This window comes from Mytilus galloprovincialis, chromosome 5 (genome assembly GCF_965363235.1).
Source record: "Mytilus galloprovincialis chromosome 5, xbMytGall1.hap1.1, whole genome shotgun sequence".
Classification (NCBI taxonomy): Eukaryota; Metazoa; Mollusca; class Bivalvia; order Mytilida; family Mytilidae; genus Mytilus; species Mytilus galloprovincialis.
This window is the reverse complement of record NC_134842.1, coordinates 22558609-22574931: the sequence shown is the minus strand read 5'-3', so window position 1 is coordinate 22574931 and position 16323 is coordinate 22558609. Positions and strand designations below refer to the sequence as shown.

The 16323-nt window shown below is 31.4% G+C and overlaps 1 protein-coding gene across 1 annotated transcript in view; it reads left to right on the top strand.

The window, feature by feature from the left end:
* Positions 1-16323, top strand: part of LOC143075417 (uncharacterized) — an 85789-nt gene that overhangs the window by 41700 nt on the left and 27766 nt on the right. The window contains exons 12-18 of the mRNA XM_076250813.1: positions 9162-9251; positions 9924-10017; positions 11275-11400; positions 12056-12151; positions 12586-12721; positions 13295-13341; positions 16126-16275. Coding sequence (XP_076106928.1) covers positions 9162-9251; positions 9924-10017; positions 11275-11400; positions 12056-12151; positions 12586-12721; positions 13295-13341; positions 16126-16275 — 739 coding nt within the window. The remainder of the gene's footprint in view (positions 1-9161; positions 9252-9923; positions 10018-11274; positions 11401-12055; positions 12152-12585; positions 12722-13294; positions 13342-16125; positions 16276-16323) is intronic.

The following is a 16323-nucleotide window of genomic DNA, read 5'->3' as shown; positions in this document are numbered from 1 at the left end:
ATAACTTGCACTTAGTTTTTCTGCCAGGAAACATTACATTCACTCTTTGGTTAAAGTTTTTGAAATTTTAATCTTATTAAACTCTACTGAATATGTACCAAACTTGGACAGAAGCTTGTTTATGATCATAAGATAGTATTCAGAATTAAATTATGTTAAAAAAATATCCATTTTTTTTCAGTATTTTACTTATAAATGGACTTTGTTTTTCCGCCAGGAAACAATACATTCAATCTGAGCTTAAAGTTTTTGAAATTTTAATAACTTTCTTATACTATCCTGGATTTGTTCCAAACTTGGACAGAAGCTTGTTTGTGATCAAAAGCTAATATCTAGATAGAAATTTTGTACCTGTTTATCTGTATTTCACTTATATATGGAATTAGTCATATATATGGACTTAGTTTTTCTTTCAGTAAACATTACATACAGTCTGCTGTTAAAGTTTTTAAAACATTTATTAGATTCATAAACTATCCTGGATTTTTACCAAACATGGACAGAATCAAAAGATAGTATCGAGAGGAATTTTTTTATTGATTTTTTTTCCCTCATTTTTGTTGAGCCTGTGATTAACAGCAAAAGTAGGCGAGACACTGGGTTCCACGGAACCTTTACATTTTTTTTGTAATAAATTAAAATGTCTTATCAACATTAAAAAAATTTAAACAATTTTTCAGTTTTAGTCTGCCTCAACCTTAGTTTCCATAAAATTCAGGTCTTAGCCTGCATGAAAATACAAACCCAATTCTTGAACACGTTTTGACATTCTTAAATATTAATTGAATGCAGATGCAATTTGGAAATAACAAAAGGTAAAAATGACAAATTCCATATTTTATTATTCATGTCGAACCATTACTGTAAATTTGTTAAAGAAGCTGCAGTTTCTTCAGAAATTATGATTAATATAGATGGATTTCATCAAAATTTGAATAATATAATATGATAATGATGCCTATAATCTGCCATAATTCAGGAAAAGATTCATTTCACTCATAAATTGCCTTTTTATATATTTAAAATTTAATCAAATGAAATCATGCTGAATTGCCATGCTCCATCAATAAGGGTGTGACTAAGCGTTGCTCTGGTTATAAATTTTTATGCCCCATTTATGGGTACTATGTTTTTCGGTCTGTGCGTCTATTTGTTTGTTTGTTCGTCTGTCTGTCTTTTCATTTGTCTGTCCTACTTCAGGTTAGTTTTCAGGTTTAAAGTTTAAGGTCAAGGTAGAAGTTGAAGTCAAATCAACTTGAAACTAAGTACACATGTTCACTTCCCTACGATATGATCTTTCAAATTTTGATATCAAATTAGAGTTTTGACCCCAATTTCACAGTTCACTGAACATATAAAATGATGGTTGGAGTTGGGCATCCATATACTAATCTACTATGGACACATTCTTGTTCTTTTTTCTTTTTAAAGGATTGGTAGCTCTGATCTAGAATTTGAATTTCAAGTTAGAAATCTATTCTGTGAACCAAAAATCAATTGTATTTTATAATTTGGATGTAATCCTACACAATCATAATTGGAATGAAATTTTTAAGCATTTTTAGGTCTTTTAAAAAAAAACTACAGCAAACTCTCAATTTTGAATTTAATATTTATGTAAACTGTAAACCATATGATACCAAGAAATAAAATAATCAAACAACACCTCTAAATTACCTATGCCAGGATGCTCAGCCTTATTACTTCCTCAGGTGAGGCAAAGTTAGCTTTAGATGAATTTGGCTATTTATTTTATGTATTTTTGACACTTCAACGGTTTCGGTACTTATACATCCTCGGATTTCAAATGTTTGGCTTTGTGAGTTCCTGATGAAGATAAATCCAGAAAAGCGCTTTGGACGCATTAAATTATTAAACATGTTGTTTTCAATTTTTTTTTTATTAAAGTGTAGAAGCTACCTCAAATACTTATTTAATATAGAACTTACATGATGGTGTCCAATTTTTTTAAAGCAACGAAAATGAGAAACTCATCATTTTAGATTTTTTAACTTTGCACAGCTACTGAAGATCAGATAAATATGGCGTCAAACCAATATCATTAATGACCTTCAATATATGAACAATATTTTTCAGAAAAAATGGGAAATAACTTAATTTCAATAACTTTATTCTCAGCTCTTGGTATCAGAACAAACAGAAGTAAAAATACTAAAAATTTTGATTGAAAAACTTTTTCATAATTAAAATTTGAATAGAATAGAATCAAGGCCAAAATGCAGTATTTTATAGTAAAATTGATCTTCTTTCTCATGGTTTTTATTTTTCGTATATTGGTATCACGTTGTCGTCAGTGTCGTCCGAAGACAGAGGGTTTCCGGATAATAACTTTAGTATAAGTAAATAAAAATCAATAAATTTTTAACACAATGTTTATAACTACAAAAGGAAGCTTGGGATTTATTTTTGGGGTTATGGTACCTAAGGTTTAGGATTTAGGGGCCCAAAACAAGCATTTATCTAGTGTCAGGACAATAAGTTGTGTAAAGTATTTCAATTGTTCTGAAATTGTTCCACAATGTTTAATACCATAAGTAGAATGTTAGGATATATTTAAAGGGTTATGGGGCAAACAGTCTAGGAATAAAGGGCAAAAAAGGGGCCACATACAAGCATTTTTGTAGTTTCAAGACAATAAATTGGATTTATCTTTCTTAGTCCAGAATGGTTGTTGAATCACCTAAAACCAATGCTTTATGAAATCTTTGAAAATTGGAGTTATCTTTCTTGTCCAGAATAGTAGTTGAATCAACTTAAATCAATGCTATATATACAATATACAATGTAATATTCACTTTACTACCAACTGATAAATAAAAGCAATCTTTACTATTCAGTGATTACAAGCACTTTGATTACCATTCTAGGGTTATGCCCCTTCACAAGTGGAAACATCGAAGAATTTTTTAGTTTCTGTTCTCTTAACTTAAGTTTGTCTTAACTAAATTTAATGACATCTGTATATAATGCTTTATTACCTCTAAACTCAGTTTAAGTTCATTTTTTGGCAGCTTCACTTTTACAGTTCTTGAGTAATGTCCCTTTAAAACGTTATGTGCTAGCGGAGGCATCATCTGTGTCCCTTTGGACACATTCTCCATTCTGGGGGGGGGGGGGTGTTAAATTTTTCTCATTTCAAATTTTAGAAATTAAAAAGAAAATTTCTTCAAATAATTTTTTTTTGAGAGGATTAATATTCAACAGCATAGTGAATTGCTCAAAACCAAAAAAAAAAATAATTTTAAGTTCATTAGACCACATTCATTCTGTGTCAGTAACGTATGCTGTGTCAACTATTTAATCACAATCCAAATTCAGAGCTGTATCCAGCTTGAATGTAGTGTCCATACTTGCCCCAACCGTTCAGGGTTCGACCTCTGCGGTCTTATAAAGCTGCGCCCTGCGGACAATCTGGTTAGCACATGCACTCATGACTTTGATCTATCTTTGTATTTTTCAAGTACATGTACATGTATTTAAGAATTTACAGAGTCATTCTACATTTTTTTTTAATTAAATGCCTTGAACAATTTTGCAAGCAGAATTATTTGTATGAAACAGTGATAATGTGATTACTTTAAAAGTTATCAAAATTAAATATCTAAAATTAATTATTATTAACTTTGACAAGCTCTCTGTTTATTAAAATGAAATACCACTCATTTTCAATTAAGTAGAACTATTTAAAATCTATAAGAAAAATTTTAAACGATGATGAAATTTGAAATTTCAATAAAAGGGTGTAAAATTCTATAATTATTTCTGAATTATTAAATTTTTCTAAACATTGAAGGTGTTAAATTTACGCTATTATTTGATAAATATTTTTCAATTGAATAATAATTTTGTCATCACGCGTCTCTATACTTGTTGAACCACGTCAAGTCAAAAGACCTCACAGAGAGAGAAATTTGTTTTAATGTTTTTTTTGTCACTAAATCTGTCTGTTTTATCACAATTCATTTTGTAATGTGACAATTATTAACATAGGACTTACCAGATATGAATAGTTAAACTAAATTTACTTTTGCCTTAGGTAGAAAGTATAAAATTTAACAACTTTGAGATGTTTCAATCTTTCAGGGTGGCATTGCATCACTCTGTGATTTCCCTCCGATTGTGCATGTGTGTGGTAGACTTTCGCTCTCTTTAAACTGTCAGTAAGGTGAGAGTGTGTCGTCATCTTGATGGGTAAAGTGTTAACATTGGACATTTTTTCACACTTAAGACAATTGTTTTTGATCGGAGATAACAGACTACTGTATAATGAGGTATAAAGTCCCGTGCACTTTAAAAGTAAAGCATTATGATAAAGGATGAGTACAGGAAAGCATGTAAAATCGTTAAAAGTTACGTGGGCTCAGCCAAAAATTCATAAACAACTAATATTGAATCTATGCTAATTAAGTCATCAAATTAAACTTTTAATTTAGCTTGCGATATTAATATTTGTGTTTCCATGAATGACATTTGCAGGATGCATATTAGAAATAAATTGCTCTTCCAAAATTTTTTATAAATTATTGTCTAAGTGGGAGCAGTCAGATATTCTATAAATTCTATATAATTTTTTATCACACACAGTTGAGAGACCCTTTCAGGATTATGAAAAGTGCTTATAATAATAATACCTGAAAAATGATAAACAAAAGAAATTTACCAGCCTAGTATTCAGTGCTAATGTACTGAAAAAAAATGTTAATGCATTCATTTCTGTAATTTTACTGAGTTCAAAATATTAAAATAATTAGAAATACTAAGATTTTTCCACTCCCATATTTGCATGGTTTTAATCAAATTTAAGGCATTTTTTCCACTTTTGTTTTCGACTTCATTATTAACTAGGTTTTGATTTGAGTGTCAATGATAGATCAAAAAAGCTCATCTGGTAATTTTGTTATGTTTTTATTTAAAAAAAAGATATAATGTCATTGTAAAAAGTAAAATAACAAAATACCGAACTCTGGGAAAAATTCAAAACAAAAGTTCTGTAATAAAATGGCAAAATCAATTTAATAAATGCATGATTTTGATAGAGGATTAAATGCTTTAAATAGTACTGAAGTGAATGAAAGGAAAAGGAATATATACAATAATGAAACTAACCCAAAAAGCAATATAATCTAAGAGAGTAATATACAGTCATGTCAAGCTTTAAATCCTTTAAGTATTGTTTACAGTTTAAGGTGGCTCCTGAGTACAAAAATTTCAGCAAAAAATTAAACCTTTATTTTTTCATTACAAGTTTTTTTTATTACACTATTAGTTATTACTTTATGATATGGTGCAAAAATCAACCCAAAAAATTGAATCAGTATGGCCCCAGATGACTTTTAAAATGCTTATATCATTATAAAAGCTCCAAATTACCTCCCTTTGGTGCAAAAATGCCATTTTTTGGCAAAAAATTTTGTAATATCTTTTTTAACTCATTGTTGACCTATATTTTTAATTATTGTTTTCAAATAAGCTGTACATAAACTAAATAATTGTAAAATTTAAGCGATTTCTGTAAATAGGTTATTTTTTTAATTTCGATATAACATCTATTTCTCCTATTAGTTCAACAGAAAAAAAGGACATTAACAAAAATGTATGCTTCTTCCAGAGGCAGATTGTGAGCTTAAATGAACGGTGACCCCATCTTTTTATTTCATTTTTCTATTAAGTATATGATAAAATTCATTTATAAAAAAATATAGCGAAATCCTATATTAGAAAAAAAAAATATTTATACCCAGGAGCCCTTAAGCAACGAACAAAAGCCAGGACATAACTAAACATTATATTTTCTATAAAAAGAAGATTTCAGCTCATCATTTTGTACAAAACTCATACACAGGAAAAGAATTAACTTCAAATTTAACCCATGTTTGGCATAACAGACATAATTTCTTATTAGCAGTTGGAAGTTTATTTGTTTACTGATCTTTACTGAAATGGAAGGTCAGACTTGTAGAATATGTGATGACATGTTAAGGAAGATCATCCCTGTAGGGCAATTGAATTTTCGTTGCTTATGTAATTATCTTAGTCAAATTGACTATGAAAGTCATCTTAGAAGAAAAACCTTTCAAGGCTTAATAAACACATCCTGCTTCAATCATAGTGTGAAAGGCTAACACAGTTTGTGAAAATATCATCATCCTCTTTAACCTGACGTGTATAGAACTATCCGACGGTTATAGAATTTGTCAAAGTTCTGATTTCCGGAACTGGAACATGCTAGACATACTAACACGAGATGTGAAATGTTGGTGACGGTTTTTAAATTACATTTCCTAATTTGATGATTTAGAAATTTTTTCCTGTCTGACTGACACAATACGATGATCAGTAACTGCCAGATCAAGAAAATTTTTATGTTACGCATCATGCAATCTGTATCATTTGAAAATAATTACCGTAAAGACAGTCCTTAAGTAATGTCATTTTCCAATCGTCTCTCGTTATCGTATAATAGGGGGTAATGAGAAAAACAGAAAATTGAATTATCCCAAGTTAAAAGTCAACAGAAATTGTACTATCTCACCAATAATGTAATTACATTGGTTGTGATTTTTGTTCCGAGAAATTTCTACAATCATTTTGTTCAATAAAACATGAAAGTCGTCTGCCATAAAAGTAACGAGGTTATATTATTATTGACTATTGACGACAGAAGAATAGAATTATTGATAAAGAAGTTTCAACAATCGTAACCTCAACCATAATTTTATATTTCTTAACGATATTAGAATGATGAATCCCACATGCACCATATCTATTGTTGTGTATTTAGTATGTTCCTTGTATAAAATAGTTATTAACCATAATTATAATTTTATTGGTATCATTACAAACTATTGTATCTTAATATTCACAGGCCCCTATTAAGAGTTTTCTGAGAGGAGAATAAATGTAAATAATTCAATTATGGTCCGACATCAGGTTAACAGCAAGCACTTATCTAATTCATAATATAATAATGGAGCAGTAATGAAAAAATATGACATTGTTTAGACTCAACATGCATGATAAAACACAAGATCTGCACGAAATGTAGTTGATATATTGTTACAATTCATGCCATAATTGTTGTCTTGATAGAAATTTTTGTAAATTGTTTTGTAATGAATGTTTATTCCTTAGACTATCCTTTATATTGATATGGTCATCTCAGTGCTTTTGTATTTGTTTGCTTTTTATTGAATTAAGTATGTTTTACTATTGCTCAGTTATATAAAATTTTATGATACAGAGTCTAAAATTTTTATTAATTACTGAAGTGTCTAGATTGTCGGGTGCGATTTCTCTCTCGATATGTTTTGTGACCCTTCCAACTTCTTTCACTGTAAATTAAAAGTTAAGTTCTTAAATAAATTCTTGAAAATATGGTTTAGCATATGGACCTTATATTTGTCAAATGGCTCAAACTTTATTTATTTAGAAACAAATTTTTGTCCAGTCCATGGGCCTCTTTTTTTTATGTCCAGCTGAAAGTTTTTTCCGTACAGTCTCTTACTAATTACATTAAAAGGCACACAATCTTTAAAATTGATTCTAATTCAATATATATGTGCAAAAATATAATAGCAAATCATGGACTTAAATTAGTTTTTTCAATATGAAAAGAAGTTTCATACAAAATTTTTCATATTATGATCAGAACAAATGTTTTACAGAATTTTTTGATACCAAGCAAAGTTGTGCACCTCCTAATTATACCCCCGCTTTAAAAAAGGGGGGGTATACTGTTTTACCTCTGTCTGTCCGTCAGTCCGTCCGTCCATCAGTCCGTCAGTCCGTCCGTCCGTCAGTCAGTCCGTCCCACGAAACTTTCGTCCCATTTTTCTCAGGAACTACACATCCACCCTTTCTGTAATTTGGTATCAACATTTATATATGTCAGCCATACCGTGTGATGCGTTTTCAGATTCATCACTTGACAACTTCCTGTTTACCGAACACTTGTCTGATTTTACACATTATAGCCAAGTTGAAAATTTTCGTCACATTTTTCTCAGGAACTACAATACAAGGATTTCTGAAATTTGGTTTCAGGATTTATATAAGTCAGCTATACCGTGTGATGCGTTTTCAGATTCATCACTCGACAACTTCCTGTTTACCGAACACTTGTATGATTTTACACATGATAGCCAAGTTGAAAATTTTCGTCACATTTTTCTCAGGAACTACAATACAAGGATTTCTGAAATTTGGTTTCAGGATTTATATAAGTCAGCTATGCCGTGTGATGCGTTTTCAGATTCATCACTCGACAACTTCCTGTTTACCGAACACTTGCATATTTTTACACTATTAATATTATCCACTTGCGGCGGGGGTATCATCAGTGAGCAGTAGCTCGCAGTTTCACTTGTTTATTTTTATTCAGTTTGATTTTTGATATTTCATGTAACAAAACATTTACAATACAATATCTACATAAGGGAAAGTTTGAAGAGGCAAAATCTCCTGGACTTTAAAATTATCAAATCAAATCCGATGTTATAGGATGAATGACCTTAAGGTGTTAACTTTTCAGTTTCGAGTCAAAATCTTAAAAGTGGTTTTGAATATATTTACAAAACTTGGTTTTGATTATGCTCTAGTCTTTAGAGAGAGGAAAACCATATTGATTTTCTGTATTAAAAGGTAGACCTAAGACTATATAGTGAATTGCACATGTTTATGCTTTGTAGGGAGATAAACTTAAGAACAAAAAATGATTTATCAGTACATCAGTCTGTGCCAAACTGTATTAGGGTTTGTCTGACTAAAAAAAAGAAATTTGATCTTTTTCTTCTATTTTCTCAACTAAAAAATTAAAAAAATTCTGTGTGACAGAATGAATTTCTGTCTGACATTTTGTACATATTTTTTTTTGCCTTTTAACAGGTTTTTGTGCCTTTACATTTAACAGAGGTACTATGGATTCATTTAATTTCGTGGGTATTAATTTTCGTGGATTGCTAAAAACCTGCATGTTCGTGGATATTTGATTACATGGTTTTACCGATATCCGTATATAAAGCCTTTACCCACGAAAACCACGAAAATTGGTATCCAACGAAAAATAATGAATCCACAGTATTTGATTGCTAGAAAAAAAATCATGCACGAATTGTCTTTAATTTATAATTATGTTATTTCAGGGTACCTAAAATATATTTTGGAACCAGAACACATAAACAGATTTCTCAGATTGTCAGGGAGTTAAAGAAAACAGCTTATAGGGATACCAGGTAAGATAAGATCAATATTATAAAAGGAAGTATACAAACAATTAAAGAGGCCTCTAAGTAGTTACTACTTTAATCACTAGCCAGTCAACAATGAGGTTGTGAGTTCAACCCTGCTAGTCTAGGTGAAGTCGACTTCAATCTTCATTGATGAGGGTTGTCAGTTTCCCTATCAAAGGTTGGAGGTTTTCTCCAAGCACTTAAGCTCCCTCCGCAATAAAAACTGGCCGCCACAAAATAGTGGCGCTTAAAAGTGGTGTTAAAACACCAATAATCAATTTATACAAACAATTTGTGACTCTTTCATGACTCCTACAGAAATACTAAATAAAACCAGCATTGACAATTTTGAAGAAGAAAAGTTGTGTACCTTAGATCAATTACCTTTGGGGGGATACCTTGGTCCATACATGTATTATTGTTTATCCCTCTAAAGTGAATCCTTCTATAAATGCATGGTTACAACAACACACACAATCATGAACACTCATGCTTAGCCTATTTGATTTTAAATTCTTTAATATGATTGCTACTCTGCCACAGTTATTTACATTGAATTGTTAAACATCAATATGCAAAGAGAGATAACTGTTGCCTTTATTGGAAGAATAGTTTCTATATTTGGGGGGAAAAACTCACTATAATGCAGTTTCTAATAATGTATTTGTTTTGTAGAATGACTATTTTAGCCAGTAAGGAATTCACATGTATACATCCAGCGGTGTCTAAAATGAAGAATAAAAATGAAGGATGTAAAGAACTTATGGATGTAAGTTGGTAAATATTGATGAGATAGTGGTAAACAAGAATACTAAGGGTTGTCTTGGACATGCAGTGCTATTTTAAGTATTGTTTCTGTTTTGAAGGCCTTGCTGTGACTTTAGGAGGAGCAACAGCAATAAAAGTCCAGTTTATCTGTAATGGTTTTTGGCTGTGAGGGATTTGTGTGTCCTGAATTGGTCTGACACCATATTTCTTATACACAACCAGGATAAATACAAGAAATATTTTATTCACTGCAGGAATCTTCTGCTTGATAGATTTAAATTTCAATCCAACCCTCCATTTTTGGATGTGAGTTTTAGAACTTATCCTAAATGGAATTCAGAAGGAAAGTTAAAGGAGTAGGTTCAGTAAAACCCCTTTTTGGCCCAAAATATAGCAGTTTTACAAACTTGTTAAAATGTAATCTTTTAGCTATTTATTGGAAAGTAGAATGCATCTGCTAAATAAATATGGGCTCTTTTTTACAATACAATGCACATATATCGGGTACTAGCATCATTAAGTCATGCTAAATTACTGAAATCTTCAAAACTTTGGCATTTTAGTTAAATTTTAGATGGTTTCCGTCTTAAATGAAAGTGGCAGCATTCCTGTTCATTCATAATATTGAAATGTAAGTTGTATTTGATGATAATACATAACATATATAAAGATTGAGGATGAACACGGATGCGACCACTTTCATTTTTAACAAAAAAACATCTGAAAAGTGACGTTTTTTGGCATATTTGATAGATTTTTATATTTAAACTTGAATCGGAGCGTTTTTAATGACTAAATAAGTTAAAATCATTCACCTTAACTAATCGAATCAATTAAAATAGTCACTTTAGTGTTTAAAAAGTGTCCAAAATCTTTCCTTAGAAGAACCTGAAATTTGAGGCCAAAATCTGCCCTTACCGAACCTACTCCTTTAATATTCTCCCCTAAAAATAAACATTGCAGTTTTAAAGGCAGCATAAAATAATTACTATTAACTAATTGTGGATTTACTTATGCATATTTAAGGAAAATTCAGAAATTATTGCGAAAATGTGACAGGGTTATAATTGCAATAATTTAGACTCGCATTTTGAAATTTTGTTTATCAATTCAACCAGATTTTTCTCAATATCGCAAAAATTAAAAATTGCATTTTAGACTAAATTGACAAAATCACAAGAATAAATGCACACTCTAATTTCTGTATTTACGGTACTTGAGAAACAATGTGATATATTTTTTATCATTTTATTTTTAGGGACCAGGTTGTAAATTTAATGACCGAGTAAAGAAAATATTCCCACACTATTCCAATCTACAGGAATATGGTTTATCTGAAGCGTGGGATCTAGAAGATTTAGTTCATCTTTGTAGACAGAAAAAGGTAACAATTTATACTTGACCAATTCAATGCTTCCAACCCTATATGTGATGATCACTACTTCTTCAGCCCTTAAAATCTCAAAGTGTTGTATTGTAAAATAGCAAACATATTTCTAGAATGCAAAAACTGTTGCTTACTATGAAAAAAGATTTCCTTACTGGAGCAATAGTCACATAAAAAAAAAGATTTTCATAATTAATGTCAATTCTTGATCGAAGTTAGTAGTCAATTAAATTACATATCTTTTTTGAAAGAATAATAGTGCTACACTAATAATGGTCTAAAAACATTATAGATCTGAAAATATTTAACATGTCTTTTAGCTAGATAAGAAGATGTGGTATGAGTCCCAATGGGACAACTCTCCATCCAAGTCACAATTGGTAAAAAGTAAACCATTATAGGTCAAAGCACAGCCTTCTCTGTGGCTTACACCAAACAACAAGCTATAAAGGGACCCATAAATGACTAGTGTAAAACCATTCAAACAGGAAAACCAACGGTCTAATCTTTATAAAAAACGAGAAATGAGAAACATTTTAGAACCATATCAACAAATGACAACCACTGAAGAACAGGTTGCTTTTATAGCTAGACATGCCATGAATGAAGCCTTGTGTTTGTTCTTTTGTCTTTAATTTGCATATCTTTTCAGGTGTGCCCATATTTCAGTGTAAGAAGTTTTAGAAAAGAAATAGATATAGTATTCTGTCCTTACAACTATCTTATAGATCCAATAATCAGACAAAATGTAAGTACTATAGAAAATTCTTTTATTTTTAATAAATTATAATGAGCATTTATATATAGAAAATTTGACATCTTAAAAGTGTAATCCTAATGAACATTTGCACTTAAAAATCATTTATTCGGAATGACATAAGAAATAACTTTGTTTTGGGATTAGAGAACAGTCGGCTTAAAAATATTAATTGACAGTTAACTAAATGAAAGGATTTAAAGTTAACATTAGAGTGCAAGACATCACACAAAGAACTATGAATGGAGGCCTTATGATATATACTGTTTGTTATTCACCTACATACAGTTTAAGTTCATGTTAAAACTGAAACTAAGTGCAAAACTTGAAAATATTTATGTTTTATATCAACGTTTTATAATATCTTGAGACAATTCTGATGATATTCCAGAATGAACATTTAAGAAACTGAATATATTTTGTAGATGGAGATAAGTTTGAAGGATGAGATAGTAATCTTAGATGAAGCTCACAACATAGAAGATTCAGCACGAGAAGGAGGCAGTGAAAGCTTTACTGACGATCAACTGGATAAAGCTATTAAAGAAATACATGAAATGAGTAGGCTGCTATTATGTAGAGATTTTCACACATTTCGCTATTATTCTATCAAAGGTTTACTCTTTTTGGCATCCAAGCTTTTTGTGACAAACATGTTTTTTTATTTAGATTAGACCGTTGGTTTTCCTGTATGAATGGTTTTACACTAGTAATTTTTTGGGGCCCTTTATAGCTTGCTGTACGTTGTGAGCTAAGGTTCCATGTTGAAGACCTTGACATATAATGGTTTACTTTAATAATTATGACTTGGATGGAGAGTTGTCTCATTGGCACTCATACCACATCTAATTATATCTAAGTTATACATTTATCTTTATATTCAGGGATAATTATAAACTTGAATAACAAATATGTTCTACTTAAAAATCAGTTGATGATAATTGTTTCTTGTATCAAACCATCTATATTTTCTCTCTAAACAAGATAATCATATAAAATAAATAAATCGCCAATGATGCATTGAATTTGGTTGAAAGAAAAAATAATATCCTTTGTATACTTTTACTCTTTATTAACAGATTCAAAAGAATTTGAGCCATCATGTATGTTAAATAAACATCTTTTCTTTTTCAGTCATACATGGAATTAAACCAGCAGAACACCTCAGGCTACAGCAGATGGTAAAATTTTTATTTAACCTTAGCTTGGTCTTTTGGTTGGTTTAAACATATTTATTTATAGTGGATTGGGAAACAAGTTTTGCAACTTATATTAATCCCTTTCCACTTTGCGGGTGCAAGTTCTGCCTTGTAGCGGCATTAGCCTACTCTTTTTCGAAATCTACAAGGGTGTCTTTAACGTGCAAGAGATATGGCTCTCTCTTAACACGGGTCTACAAGGGTGTCTTTAACATGCAAGAGATATGGCTCTCTCTTTACACGGGTCAGCCATTTATCGTCCCCTTTCGATGGACTGTCATCTTTTCCTCAAGACCATACTCGCAAATGGTGTCGAGGGAGAGCCGAAAATTGAGTTCCTGAAATTTTCATCCCAAACAGGAATCGAAACCAGGAACCTTTGTGTTAGAAGTCTGATGCACTAACCACTACACCACGGCTCTCATCGAACCAGGAACCTGTGTGTTAGAAGTCCTATGCACTAACCACTACAACACGGCGTTAGAAGTCCGATGCACTAACCGCTACACCACGGCTCTCATAGAACCAGGAACCTTTGTGTTAGAAGTCCGACGCACTAACCACTACACCACGGCGTTAGAAGTCCGATGCACTAACCACTACACCACGGCTCTCATCGAACCAGGAACCTTTGTGTTAGAAGTCCGATGCACTAACCACTACACCACGGCGTTAGAAGTCCGATGCACTAACTACTACACCACGGCTCTCATCGAAACCAGGAACCTTTGTGTTAGAAGTCGGATGCACTAACCACTACAACACGGCGTTAGAAGTCCGATGCACTAACCACTACACCACGGCTCTCATAGAACCAGGAACCTTTGTGTTAGAAGTCCGATGCACTAACCACTACACCACGGCGTTAGAAGTCCGATGCATTAACCACTACACCACGGCTCTCATAGAACCAGGAACCTTTGTGTTAGAAGTCCGATGCACTAACCACTACACCACGGCGTTAGAAGTCCGATGCATTAACCACTACACCACGGCTCTCATATGGTTGTTTGTATTGTTCTGTTGCTTTCTCTGATTTTTGTGCTAACTTCACATTTCTTGATCAGTGTGAGAAAACTATTTCTCCTCATTAGTGAAATATCTGTTCTCAGTAAATGATTGGTCAAATTTAATTATGACGTCAAATTTTCTTATAGTTTCTTCTATATTTCCTATCCTGACGTCATGATAAAAGGCTGACGACATCACAAATAAAGAACTCAACTTTCTGCAAATCTTTGAAAAGGAATGATAAAAATTGTTAGAGAAAGAGATTTCACAACTTCAACTCATGTTTAAGAACAGTTAAATTTTTATTTTTTGAAAAGCTTGACAAGCCTCTCACTTTAAATATTAAAATTAAACTCTAGAATCATTGAGAGTGGAGAAATATATCATAACAAACTTTGATCTGTTCTTAAAGTATTTTTACATATTATAAGCAAGCTTGAGAGGGTCGTTCGTATCCCACACACATTCTTCTTTTATTTGAACTTATTTAGAATCATATTCAAAACAGTGTAGCTGTGGCCATTGATTGACGACCTTAAATTATCCCATTGACTGGGGCAGATTAGGTGAACGTGTGTCTGTAACGACAACTGCTCACTATGTACTTGTTAAACTGTGGGGTCACAAAAGGTTCTCAACACCTAAATAAAGAAATTAGAAAAACTAATCAGGAATAACACACTGTTTTGATTTATATCAATAATATAAATCAAAACATAAAGTTATTCCTGATTAATTTTTCAAATTATTTTAATATTAAAGGCGTTTAGAACCTTTGGTGACCCCACAGTTTAAATTCTATAATAAGTAAGTAGTGAGCAGTTGTTGTTACAGACACACGTTCACCTAATCTGCCCCAGTCAATGGGATAATTTAAGGTTGTCAAATAATGGCCACAGCTACACTGTTTTGAATATGATTCTAAGTTACAGTGAGTTGACTGTTAGTGTTGCTCTCCACCAATTGCGACTCATTCAAAATTTTGACCAAATTGCAATTTGTTTTATAAAATCAAATTGTTCAACTGGTCAGAAATTTGAACCAATTACTGAATATGAAATGTTTTAATTCACATAATGTCTGATTCTTATAAATATAGAATACTTTTAGAAAGAAAAACTATATGAAAGCTTAGGTTGGACAATTTAATAGCAATTCAAAATAAACAGTTCCCCTTCAGCATGGAAATGAATATAATATAACTATACAAACTGATAAACTAATTTTGTCACAACATCATTAAAGTGGAGTTAAAGTCTTATAGGATTGTAAGTATGTTTTATTTTATCACCTTGCACTTTCATGACTTGGCTGTGGTTTTCTACAGCAGTTGGTTCAAATTTCTGACCAGTTGAACAATTTGATTTTATAAAACAAATTGCAATTTGGTCAAAATTTTGAATGAGTTGCAATTGGTGGAGAGCAACACTAACAGTCAACTCACTGTAATGAGGAATTGTATTAGTCAGGTTTTGTTTAGAAAACAGTTTTGATTAATTGTGGTTCTGTAACTGAATCATCAATATAAAAAACCAGAGATGTGTTATGATTGTCAATGAGACAACTGTCCCTAGAGTTCAAATGACAAAAATATAAGCATTGTCAGCAGTCTGCACCATTAGTTACTACTCAGATGCCCCAGACTATTGCAAAATTTTGTTTAGACGTATAAGAAAAATGTCAGTCTATTGGTCTTCTGAATAGTAAGTAGATTAGTTTGTATCGGAGACTAAGTAATCAAAACTGTATTTTTAGGTTGAAGGTTTTATGAAGATTATACAGAATAATATAGACCATTTAGAACAAAGTAGCTTTGATCAAGCATCTAAAGTGTGGTCTGGATATGATATTGTTGTACGAATGAAAGAATATGGTATAGGACCACAGCATAAAGATGAACTATTGGTAGGTATCATATTGTTTTATGTTTGATTTTTATGCCAACTTGTGGAG